At 39.4% G+C, this 12,537-nt stretch overlaps 1 protein-coding gene across 1 annotated transcript in view; it reads right to left on the minus strand.

The window, feature by feature from the left end:
* Positions 1 to 3,351: 3,351 nt before the first annotated feature.
* Positions 3,352 to 12,537, minus strand: part of WDR44 (WD repeat domain 44) — a 102,431-nt gene continuing 93,245 nt past the window's right edge. Inside the window, exons 12-20 of the mRNA XM_063432052.1 lie at positions 9,780 to 9,847; positions 8,838 to 8,954; positions 7,430 to 7,552; positions 6,900 to 7,091; positions 6,040 to 6,141; positions 5,807 to 5,922; positions 5,589 to 5,716; positions 5,282 to 5,413; positions 3,352 to 3,917 (exon numbers count right to left, since the gene is read on the minus strand). Coding sequence (XP_063288122.1) covers positions 3,823 to 3,917; positions 5,282 to 5,413; positions 5,589 to 5,716; positions 5,807 to 5,922; positions 6,040 to 6,141; positions 6,900 to 7,091; positions 7,430 to 7,552; positions 8,838 to 8,954; positions 9,780 to 9,847 — 1,073 coding nt within the window. The 3' untranslated portion in view covers positions 3,352 to 3,822. The remainder of the gene's footprint in view (positions 3,918 to 5,281; positions 5,414 to 5,588; positions 5,717 to 5,806; positions 5,923 to 6,039; positions 6,142 to 6,899; positions 7,092 to 7,429; positions 7,553 to 8,837; positions 8,955 to 9,779; positions 9,848 to 12,537) is intronic.

Consider the following 12,537-nt stretch of genomic DNA (forward strand, 5'->3'; position numbering starts at 1 on the left):
GTTATATTAATAGCCTGAGCGGTTTTGAAGACATTTGCAAATTGCACACTTTTGGGACGATATAACTTCTACAAGGTAAGGATTACGCAGAACCAAAGAATACATTCTGTTAATAAAAACTATTTTGTCTGCGTACATTTCTTTCTCCCCCCCATAAAAGAGTGTTGAAATTATTCTCCATTAAAAAGCAAAATATTATATAGCAGCAGATCTCTCCCTTTGTACGTGGCTTCAAAGCATTTTAGAAATTTTACTATTGCTTCAGTATTGTCCTAAAAAATTAATTTTTTTGCCTTATGCTACTTCCTGTAATGCATTTTGCTGCACATAACGTTCACTGGCAAAGCAGAAATCATGAATAAATAATCTGTTTATCAGAGGCTTATTTAAGAGAGAGGGCGTTATTTTGAGTCTACAGCCAAATTGCAAAACGTAGGTTGAGCTTGCAGATCGGATGGGAAACAAATTCTCAGCTGACTTAAAGTTGTTCAACCCCCCCCACCACCACTAAACTAATAGGGCCTTAACTGTGAAGTCTGGCTGCAACGTCACCACCGCCCACTGTTTAGTACATAAAGAATGTGGCATAACAATTGGAATTGAAGTTAGGACATTTACAATTGGACTACCAAGAGGTAGTGGCCCTGGAGTTCTATATCTCTTGCAACAAATTCTATCACTGGTGTATCTAGCTGAGGTTACAGGGATTCTGTGAATCGAGCAATACACACCTTCCTATTTATTCCCTCTTTGATGCTCTGTATTGCAGAAATGGTACCTTAGTATGACATCATATCTTTGTAACAGAGAAGAGAGCAAGCCAAGAGGGAACAGACAAGAGATCCGAGTAGCCAGAATCACAATGAACGAGGCCAAGGGCCTTGCCTCTACATCTTCTTACTTACTCAAGGAGAGAATTAAAAGAAGTCTTTGAAAAACATGCCCAGAGAGTGCCCCACTGCCTTGTACACCTTTAACTAAACACACACATGTATCGAGCAACAAAATAACTTTCCAACAATGTATGGCTTTCTGAGGAGAAGGTCAACAGACACAAGGTAACAAAGGATTAAAACCGTTAATTATTTTGATGCTTAATGACAAACTCAAAATAAGGGTCCCTTTCTGTTTGCTAAAAAGGTTAAATCTAAATGTTTTAATACTGAAACCAATTCAATTACCACCCTTAAACCTCTGCAGTAATGTTATCAGCATTTGATGTAAGCCAAGCTGTATTGTACAGTTCTTTGGTGATGGCATGTTAAAGTGAATTCATCACATTCATACTTCTATACTGAACAGAGATGACAATCATGTATAGCATTAGCGAGAAACCTTTGCTATCCACACTGAAGAAAACCACTTTAAGTTGTATGTAATCCAAATAAGTCATCACTAATTCAGAAGGAAGAGAAAGCATAATGTTCAATATGCTAATATAGTTTGCAAGTGTTGCTTTATTCTGACATTATATCAGATCAAAGCACAATGTTAAAAATACATTTAGACTTACAGCAAATTAAAGGGACACTTCAGGATAGAGCGCAATATAGCACCCTATCCACTTTTTTTTGTATGGATAATGAATCAGAAAAAAAAAAAATCCCTTTGGAATGTGGCTTTGCCAGAAAACCTCTAGGTTGTGATCTGTCAGTTTCAACCAGTGCGGTTTTGATCTACAGAAAAGTATTATTGATCATGGACACAAGCATGACAACTAACGTTCGACATGTGGCATTCTTCATCTAATGAAAAATAAAAACGAGAAAAATATTATACACAGCTCATGCTATGCAGCCACAAATACCACCCCTTTCACTTAAAATCATAAATAAAAATTTACTTTTCATTCAAGGGCAGCATGTGACTTTTCTCTGTCCTTTTCAATGACATGGTACACTATGTCTAACATGTTTTCCTTCAGTATGAATATGGTCTCAAAATGCATTTTATGATCATTTCTATTAATGGACGTTAACTAATTCAAGAACAGGCTTTATGAAAGCGACTCGTTCACTTTAACACTGCCACCCCATGGCTGTTTGTAAAGCAGGAGAATAAAATCCAAACTGCAATGACATGGCAATGCTGGTTCAAATCCAATCATTTAAGGAAGGCGCAAGCTTGTGACATACATCGAAGAATATGAATATTCTGGGATGGGTTAGGAGAGTGGCTGGCAATTTGAGGCCTCATATTGCTAAAGGCAGACATTGACAGAGTAATCACACATGGGGTAATTGAAATTGAATCGGTTCATTGACATGCCTGTGTTTAACAGGGGCTCGTTATGCCCAAGGATTTTAAGGTCTTCCTTAGATAATTTTAAAAATCAAACCTATACATTGTGCTACTGAAAATGGGAGCAGGAAATGCTAATAGACACATTATTTAACTTTTCTTTTAAAAGCACACTTGATGACTTGCTGATAATATGGCATGAACCTTTAAAGGGACACTATAGTCACTAAAACAAATTTAGCTTAATGAAGCAGTTTTTGTGTATAGATCAGGTCAGACTCAATGCTCTATTTACTGCCATTTAGTAGTTAATTCACTTCTTTTGTTTTGGTTTATGCAGTCCTAGCCACACATCCCTTGGCTGTGACTGTCACAGTCTGAATGAAAACAAAATAATTTCATTTTCAATCAGATGTTAACTTACTTTAAACCTTTTTATCTCCTGCTCTGTAAATTAAACTTAAATCACACACATGAGGCTCCTGCTGGGTCTAGCAAGCTATATAGAGTGCAGAAAATAAGAAATCCTAAATAAAACCAAATTTGCAATAAAGGAAGTTGAAACATTAGATGACCCTTTAAAGGAAGGCTGTGTAAGTCACATGCAGGAGTTGCACAAACAAAGTGATTTTACTCCTAAATCGTAGACAGTTCAGCACTGATACAGCAGGGACATGATCTATACACCAAAACTGCTATATTAAGCTAAAGTTGTTTTGAGGACTATAGTGTCCCTTTAAGGATACACACTTTTTATCTCTATAAAGGGAGACTCAATGCATTAGTGTGACTCATGTAGGCGGCTTCAGTCAGTAAATGTTACTCAATGTTTCCTGAAGTGAGAGGCCAGCATTTTACATGTAGTCTCCAGAAGGCACTCTAACTAGATCCATTCTTGTGATGAAATCTACATAAAGGATTTAGGCACTGACTTTACAACTGCTGCGTTTTCAGTGGATGGCACATGATTTCATGCAATCACCCTGAACCTCCAGTCTGGTGATCTGAAAGCCAGAGACCAATGTAAAATGGCAAAGGTAGACGTGAGTGTTACAGGGCTGAAATTGTTTAAAACATTTGTTTTGCTCCTAATATACAGTTTCCTAGTGCTTGTTTTACTGTGAAAGTTCCCACTTGCATCTTAATCCCAGATACTATTATGTTGTTGTCTTGCATTTCACAGACTGGAACAGTCATAGTTCACGTGCTGATGACTGTATAACCCTTATCCTTGGTATTTATTAATATTTTAAGAAAATGTCGTCTATGATTCTGCCAGCAATATGCCTTGCACAATGTATAGATGAAACTTTGTATATGTTTCCATGTAATTTATGTATAAACAGGTGCCCTTTAGGATTGCCTAAGACTGGCCACTACAGACATCCAAGAAACTGTAAAAACTGCTCTCACAAGACTACAAGGCAATACCCCAATAATTTTAGTGTGGGCTCACACCTCGCCCACCTCAGTGCAAAGATTTACGAGAATGGCAATATCTGTTTAACTGGTCTTATAATGATATTGTTTGCTGTAAAAACATCCTATTAGTATCCAGAGCAAATTCTACGAGTTTCAGATTTAAGAAACATTCTTCTTCTTATTAATGAATACTTTGATTGCTCCGGTGAAATCAGCAGATAGAAGCACTTCCGTATGATCAGACTTCAAAGCACCTTGAAAGACAAAAAAACATTTTAAATAATTACTTTAGGCAGAATTTTCACTAAATAACTTTTTGTAGAAAGACTAATTTGCCAATACTTGTGTTTGCTTATATATTTTATTGTAAAAAAAAAAAAAAAAGTGGAAGAGCATGCTACAAATAAGAGAAAATGTGGTTTTGTGAAAGAACAACATAGGCGTTAATGGCTTGGAGATCAGAGTGATCTAGAGTAATAGCTGTAGAATAATCAGTCAGAACTAGAAGAACCTGCTGCAGTTTGATAGGTGTATGAGCTACCTAAGTAAATATTCAGCAGCCATCTCTATTATAACACGATTTAGTGCGTATTCTGGAATTCAAATGGAAAGTTTAAAATTTTAAAATTGCACACACATATTTTCAAACCATATACCCGTTGCTAAATAATATAGAGAAAAAATGCATTTGCTGAAAATTGCACAGATGTTTCAACTAATTGAAATACGCCTCCTTGCCCAGTACTTACTTCCTGGATAGTGCTGGGCATTGTTTAAACAAGTCCTTTTCATAAAAAAGCATTGAGGAGAAATCTTTATTCCAGATATTCTCAGAGATGGGTGATTTTGAGATTTCAGGATGCAGTTAAAACAAATTCCATACACTAGGGCTGCATTAGTTCTTGTGCGGTTTTTAAACATTTATTTTATTGTGCCCATTAAAATGGTGGCTTGCTATATGAAGCTATAAATTTGCTAAATATGTTTACCAGGCTCAGCCAACCACTAAATAATGTTGATTGGAATTCTATTCCACATAAAGGATTCAGCAAGTGGCTGTCTCACTATCACATTACATCAGTTTTAAATTTTAAACTCTGCCAGATTCTCACTGATAGGAGTTGTAAGCCAAGAGGGACACGCAACTTCATGCTCTCAATTTTACCGACTGCGCATGTGCACAACCACAGCTCGGGGTAGGTAGAGATTAGTACGATATGTACACGAGTGCATCCCATACAAATATTTTTACATCAAAAAGGACGTGCAGATTCTTTGTTTGGCATCAGAAGTAGATAAGGTGGGCGGGATTAGAACCGTACAGACCTCTGAAATATGTTGCTGTCATAAGCAACTACATTCGTAGCATACTTTGTGCAACATAATGCATGCGCTTATGTTTAGGTGCTTTGAGTGTCCCTTTCAGGATTTTATAAATAGTTGTTAGCTTATTATAATGTTCAATTTCAGATAAGCATAGCAGACCACCCAAACATTACATGTAATATTAAGGAACACTAACACACATCTCCACTCAGATATCTTTCTAATTCAATTTGATTATGCTTCTCTTAGTGTGTTTGCTGTGTATTAGATAGGCACAATGGAAAAGACTCACCAGATGGTATGTTGTCAGTGTCTGCCTGTTCCCCCTTACTTTCAGATTCTTGTATTTCAGGTGTTGTATCTGGTGACACCATCAGGCTGGGGTTTGGTGCAAAGATAGCGGATGTGACAACTGCATTGTGTGCTAAATAGAAAAGCAAGAGAGAGGTTTGCATTGTACTAACCACACAGATTGCTGAAGAAAGTAATTCTGAATGAACAACTATTAGGAAAAGATGAGTAAAAAAAAATAACTTTACATTCAAAATGAAACAGTGTGAACATTGAACAGGATTGCATACACAGAACCAATGACATACCTTTAATTCCTTCCCAGAAGTCATTGCGGTCTCTCCTCACTGATGTGAACTTGCTCAGGTCATGGTATGTGCTCCAGATATAGACATATTTGTCTTCTGACCCACTTACAATATATGTGAAATCATGACTAGAAAATAAAAGAGCAAAACAAAAACTGATTAATCAACATCTAGAGTTTTACCATAATTTGATTCCAAAGGCTGCAATTCTGCTATACCTGAAGCTCGCCTTTATTTGGCTGCTGCTATTGACACAGCCTTTGTATTTCATAGATAAAGACAAATCTCTTAAGTCATAAAGTCTTATTCTAGAGTCATTAGAGGTAACAAGGATCTAGGAGAAAAAAAAATAAAATAAAAAAAAGAACATTTCATTAGACATATCATTTCATTAGAAAAAAAAATAAAAACAAGAAAAAAAAATAATAAAACCTGAGAAACCAGAGCATACCTTGTTTTCTCCTGGCAATGGCTCAATTCCAGTGATTTTTCTTCCTACTCTGTTTCGCCCTCTTGTGGAACGGACGTGAATTTGCGTGTGGTATTTCAAATGCTAGAAGAATAAGGGAGACTTTCCTTAGAACACTTCATTTCTGAAGTTCAATACATTCCACATTAAATTCAACATTTCTCAGTGCAGTAACTGTAGTATAATTAGAAGTTAATAGCAAATACAAACATAAGTTTAAAGAAATTATATGACCTCAAACATTTTGAATTCGATCGTCATTTTATTTTATTTCCGTTTTGGTCAAAATACACACAGTTGATATGCCTGCAAATAATTGAAAAAATATTTTTTTTTAATATGATTTATACATTCCCAAAAAATAGTCTGGTGCTAAAAGAGCCAAAAGGTACCTGTTGTAACACAGTGATTGAATTTAGTAAGAAGGCTTTTTACTCACCACTGGCCATTACATTCCTAATCCTGAGTATGTTTATTAAACGCCCCCAACAGAAACTGAAAGGACCAGTTTAATAACTGAATGGGGCCAATATCATGCAGCTGAATACACACCATTTGGTTTTTAAGAAAGTAAAATTTAGTTGAGGAATTGGCAGATCCCCAAATGTTGTAGAACTACCACTGCCTAGTTGCATTACCAGCATTTAAATTTTACGATTAGTCAAATAAATGTATAACTTTATAACTAATAGTCATTTTTATTGATACAGTATAAAATATTTATATTGAAAAGAAAAAGGAAAAAAAAACAATGATGACTTGTCAGTTCAATGAAATTCCACTACTACTCCTTACTATATGTAGGAGAAAACAAGCTGTAGCATAAAATACAGGAGTTTTACCTCTGTGTCGTAGAAGATGCACCTCCCATCATACGTGCCGATCACTGCGTGTTTGCCGTTCTGACAGAAATTTGCTGCTGTTATAAGCTTTGTTTGTCCATCAATCTCATTCCACAAGGCGACTTTCTTGTCAGGAATGTTCCAGAGTCTAAGTTTACCATCCAGAGAGCCACTCAAGAAGTAACGGTCGTCCTACATTGAAGAATGACACAAAACCCAAACATCAACACAAAGATGCATTGTACACCTTAACACACAGCATGTTCCTTATCCATGGCGTGGAAGCAGGTTAGACCAGCTAATGGGTTATTCACTAAATTGTGAGTTAACAGGAATTCAAAGTTTTAAGGCCAACATAGTCAAACCATAGTGAAATACACACTTGAGTGAATAAATAAGTTTTGTGAGCCCAAATACAAAATGCCTTACAGCGCTTGTGGAAGAATGGATACGAGTCAAAATCACACTTAAACACATTTAATGTAAGCAGACACATATATCATCATGACATATACTTAAAATTCACTCACCCTTGGATGGAAAGCTATTGCAGTAACAAAATCAATATGCTGAAAGCAACAAAGGCACTCCCTCCGGGAAATGTGCCAGAGACGGACTGTCTTGTCCATAGATGAAGAGAGCAGGAAGTAGTTCTGTGGGATAAAGGAGGTGATTATTGTTAGAATGTAGAAATAAAACATTGTGCTCTTCCTGGCAACACAGATGCTTTGTGGCCAACCTAATGATTGATTCCTGCAAAGTTATAATCATGGATGAAAGCCCAGCTATGCCAGATCTGTAATTTAAAACATAGTTTATGGCTCTCCTATATAATCAAGGGCTAAAAGAAGAAGCCACTTTATAGGAAAGGAATAACAAGACTCACTGTTTGCTGCATTCTAATCAGGACACAGACTGGTCTCTGCTTTTATTCTGTAAATGATGTACTGGGCAGCATATATTTATTATACACTATTTACTGGCATGTGTGTGATCACAGGGAGTGACTGACGCGAGATTGGCCACAAAACATTAAACTGAAGATGCTAACAGTATTCAGACTGCTGTTTGTGAGGAACCTGATTTAACATTATTGTTAGAGGGAAGATATAAAATAAATATTTTTTTAGAGAAGTGTTACAAGAGAATTCTGGCATTTTGTGATCTCCTACAGATCCCCCCCAATAAATTACCTGCAGCTCTGTATACGGTTTGGAGATGTGGGTCTTAAAAGCTGTTCTGGGTCAGTTAGACATCTCCGATAGTAGTAAGCAAACCTGCTATCAGCTAGTATTTATTGCCAAGTATAGGCTTGGTGAAGGTGTGCATGCAAAATTAACAGGTGGGCATTGAATAGAGATGTTAGTAAATCAAACCAACCATACATGCAGAATGTGGGGTCTTGCACTCTGTGCATGTTCTGCTTAATGGGACATTTCAGGTGGATTTCAGATTTTCTTTTTACATTGATAAAGCATTATATATGCATTTTAGCAAAATAATAAAAATAAAATCTCTCTCTTTTGCAGGATTTTTCCCGAATGGTCTCCTGCTTCCCATTAAAACCCACAGAAGCAGCACCGTGCCTGTGTAATCCCTCATTTACAAAGATGATCTCTTGCATACCCATGGCACCGCCAATATCGTATACATTCAAAAGAATTAACTGAGCTGTAACTTGCAGACAGCCATACTGCAAAGATACAAGAGGCTCCCAAACATTTAATAAGCAAAATAAAGCACTGGCATTTTAAAAGTAAACTGAAATATAATATTAAATTTTTAAAAAGCTATGGGTCTGCTAGAATTCTAAAATATCTGGATATTCCTTTTAAGTTCTATCAAACTCATGTCTTTAGTTTTAGTGGCTGTCCGTCATAAAAGAAACAGAAAATAATGGTGTGCCTGGCCCTTTTATAAGTTGGTTTGCTTACTCACTTTGGACCAGGATAGGTCAAGAAGATCAGCCGTGTGCCCTTTATATTTACAAAACGGAACCTGGCGAAATGGTGCATTTTTATCATCCGTGTCGGACTCGTCCGCTCCACTGTTAGACTACAAAGAGATAAATATCCATTAAATCTATTATATACATTTAAAGTGAAGATGCCTTTCCGCAGGACGGCTGTGCACAGAGTTCACCTTTTAATCCTCACACTGTGTCAATAAATTGTTTAGAAAAGGTACATATAACCATAATAGATGTAGCTACTGCAAATGGGGTTTAATGAGCACAACATATTTCTCCAGCACAGTAGTAAAGATGATGTAATAAAAGGCTTTATATCTTTCAATACATACATTTGCGAACAATATATGCTTGAGTGATAAGTAGTATTAGCAAAGGTAGGTAGTGTAATGTAAACTTTATCCAGGCTTCGACACATATACCCAAAGAGATTCTGCAAGATCAAATCCAGTTGAGGAAAAGTTGTTTTATTTACAAATAACTGCGTTGGACCTAGACTAGTACTTTGGGTGTTAAGAGGAGAGAGGTGGTCAGAAGAAATAATAAAAATGATGTAGACTGGAATGCAAAGATCATCTAAAATACAAATGACAAATACTTGCCAAATTTCCCCTGGATTCTCTAGATTTGTCCTTCAAGAAGTGGAAGTGATTTGAACCTTCCTCTCTACCTCTGTTTATGAGCAAACCACATTTATTTTAGGAACACAACTGCCTCTTTGCATGTAGACCGGTTCTCCTATTAGCCAAGACCATCTCTATACTTTTGTATATGACTTCCACTTCCTCATAGGTGGAATACCCAAGACAAGGGTTCTAAAACATTCTAAGGTATGAAGTATGATCAATATCCCACAAATATTTGGTGAATGTAAACCTAACATGTGCACAATATGCCAAAGAAATACATACCCCTCCTCTGTCTGTATCAGATTTGGAAGAATTAAGACTTTCCTGAGATGGAGAGGGAGAAACTCTTCCTGAAAAGAAAAAACAAAACAAATTAATAGTACATTATACATTGTGCTATAAATGTTTTACACTGATCCATGAATGATTGGTACACACAGGGACAGTCATCTACTCAATCTGTCTATATTTTAAAAAATTGTATAAACCATTATCAGCAATGTAATATGAAATATATATATATATATATGTAATCCATGTTTAAAATGGAATGAGGCAAAAATTTGATTCTTTGTTAAACTAATTTGCATATGACCACCCAGAATCCTTTGCGGTAGTAACATCACTGCATAGGTTGTGATTTCTGTGGGAAAAGCAAGTCTTATGGCTTGACTGGTGTGCAGATTTTTGTTTAACATTGTATTAACTATCCACAGACTTCAGGTGAAAGGGGTGTTCAATCACAGTTTTCCCCCACCATAACCTTCTGGAGTTTGATATATAATAATGTAGATTGGATTAGCCGTATTAGTCCAGGAGACAAGATGCCAAAATACAAGAGTATTGCAGTATGCAATGATACCTTTTTTCATTTGACTAACATTATATTTCAAAGACAAGCTTTCAAAGAGTTTTCCTCTCTTCATGTCTGAAGCAATAATGATCAATCTGATAGAGTTTAACACTTAAAACAACTGATGTTTGAGAAGGGGAGGGTGAGTGGGGTGTCAGAAATAGCAGAAGATGTGCCCGAAAGTGAAAGGTGCAGGTTGGCTGAGAATAGCCAGAAAAAGTAAATAAACAGAGGAGAGTCGATAGCCAGTTGAAAAGAAAAGAAAAAAAAAAACACATAAAAAACAACAGAGCAGGGCATGCAAGTAAATGGCTGCAGATATGTATGTATATAAATTGATCCAAAAAAGGTGAAGCGAGAATATTGAAAAATAACTATATAAGACATTAAGATGTTTATTTATAGAAAGTTATGGTCGTGTGTGAGAAAGCCAGAATCTACATTAAGTCCTTTATTTCTGGTGCTGAAATGTGTGATCATTTTCATCTCAAATGTCTTTCGTTCATGAGAGTCTTTGAAATTCTCTTTAAGAACTTTAATCCTGAGGTTTTGGATGGAGTGACCAGTCTGGGTGAAGTGATGACCATCAGAGGTACAATATCCATTTTCCTTGCGGTTTTTGATTGAGTGCAGGGCTGGACTGGCACCTGGAGCCGGGTTGACAGCCCTAATCATCAAGCATATGTCATTTAAACTGTTTTCCCCTCGGACTATGCCAGCCTGTGGGGAGTAATGAGGGAGGAGCTGGGGGCTGCTGTGGCTGCAATTACTCTGCTGACGGCCGGAGGGAGACCTGTCAGTCTCCCTGCACAGTGTACAGCAATTACAGATGCATGTCCCACCCACGCACTTAAGCCCTGCCTCCCGACCACAAGCCCCTTCCCAGACGGAAGCTGCTGACCTCGCTGGAATGAAGAGGCCAGACATTGACACCTTCACCTACTAGTGCCAGGTACGCTTTGTGTGTGTGCTAGTAAGTGAGAGCGTGCGCGTGTGTGTGTGTGTGCTAGTAAGTGAGAGCGTGCGCGCGTGTGTGTGTGTGCTAGTAAGTGAGAGCGTGCGCGCGCGCGTGTGTGTGTGTGCTAGTAAGTGAGAGCGTGCGCGCGCGCGTGTGTGTGTGTGCTAGTAAGTGAGAGCGTGCGCGCGCGCGTGTGTGTGTGCTAGTAAGTGAGAGCGTGCGCGCGCGCGCGCGTGTGTGTGTGCTAGTAAGTGAGAGCGTGCGCGCGCGCGCGTGTGTGTGTGTGCTAGTAAGTGAGAGCGTGCGCGCGCGCGTGTGTGCTAGTAAGTGAGAGCGTGCGCGCGCGCGTGTGTGCTAGTAAGTGAGAGCGTGCGCGCGCGCGTGTGTGCTAGTAAGTGAGAGCGTGCGCGCGCGCGTGAGTGCTAGTAAGTGAGAGCGCGCGCGTGTGTGTGCTAGTAAGTGAGAGCGCGCGCGTGCTAATAAGTGAGAGCGCGCGCGCGTGCTAATAAGTGAGAGCGCGCGCGCGTGCTAATAAGTGAGAGCGCGCGCGCGTGCTAATAAGTGAGAGCGCGCGCGCGTGCTAATAAGTGAGAGCGCGCGCGCGTGCTAATAAGTGAGAGCGCGCGCGCGTGCTAATAAGTGAGAGCGCGCGCGCGTGCTAATAAGTGAGAGCGCGCGTGCTAATAAGTGAGAGCGCGCGCGCGTGCTAATAAGTGAGAGCGCGCGCGCGTGCTAATAAGTGAGAGCGCGCGCGCGTGCTAATAAGTGAGAGCGCGCGCGCGTGCTAATAAGTGAGAGCGCGCGCGCGTGCTAATAAGTGAGAGCGCGCGCGCGCGCTAATAAGTGAGAGCGCGCGCGCGCGCTAATAAGTGAGAGCGCGCGCGCGCGCTAATAAGTGAGAGCGCGCGCGCGCGCTAATAAGTGAGAGCGCGCGCGCGCGCTAATAAGTGAGAGCGCGCGCGCGCTAATAAGTGAGAGCGCGCGCGCGCGCGCTAATAAGTGAGAGCGCGCGCGCGCGCTAATAAGTGAGAGCGCGCGCGCGCGCTAATAAGTGAGAGCGCGCGCGCGCGCGCTAATAAGTGAGAGCGCGCGCGCGCGCTAATAGGTGAGAGCGCGCGCGCGCGCTAATAAGTGAGAGCGCGCGCGTGCGTGCTAATAAGTGAGAGCGCGCGCGTGCGTGCTAATAAGTGAGAGCGCGCGCGTGCGTGCTAATAAGTGAGAGCGCGCGC

The sequence above is a fragment of the Pelobates fuscus genome, chromosome 9 (genome assembly GCF_036172605.1).
Source record: "Pelobates fuscus isolate aPelFus1 chromosome 9, aPelFus1.pri, whole genome shotgun sequence".
Classification (NCBI taxonomy): domain Eukaryota; kingdom Metazoa; phylum Chordata; class Amphibia; order Anura; family Pelobatidae; genus Pelobates; species Pelobates fuscus.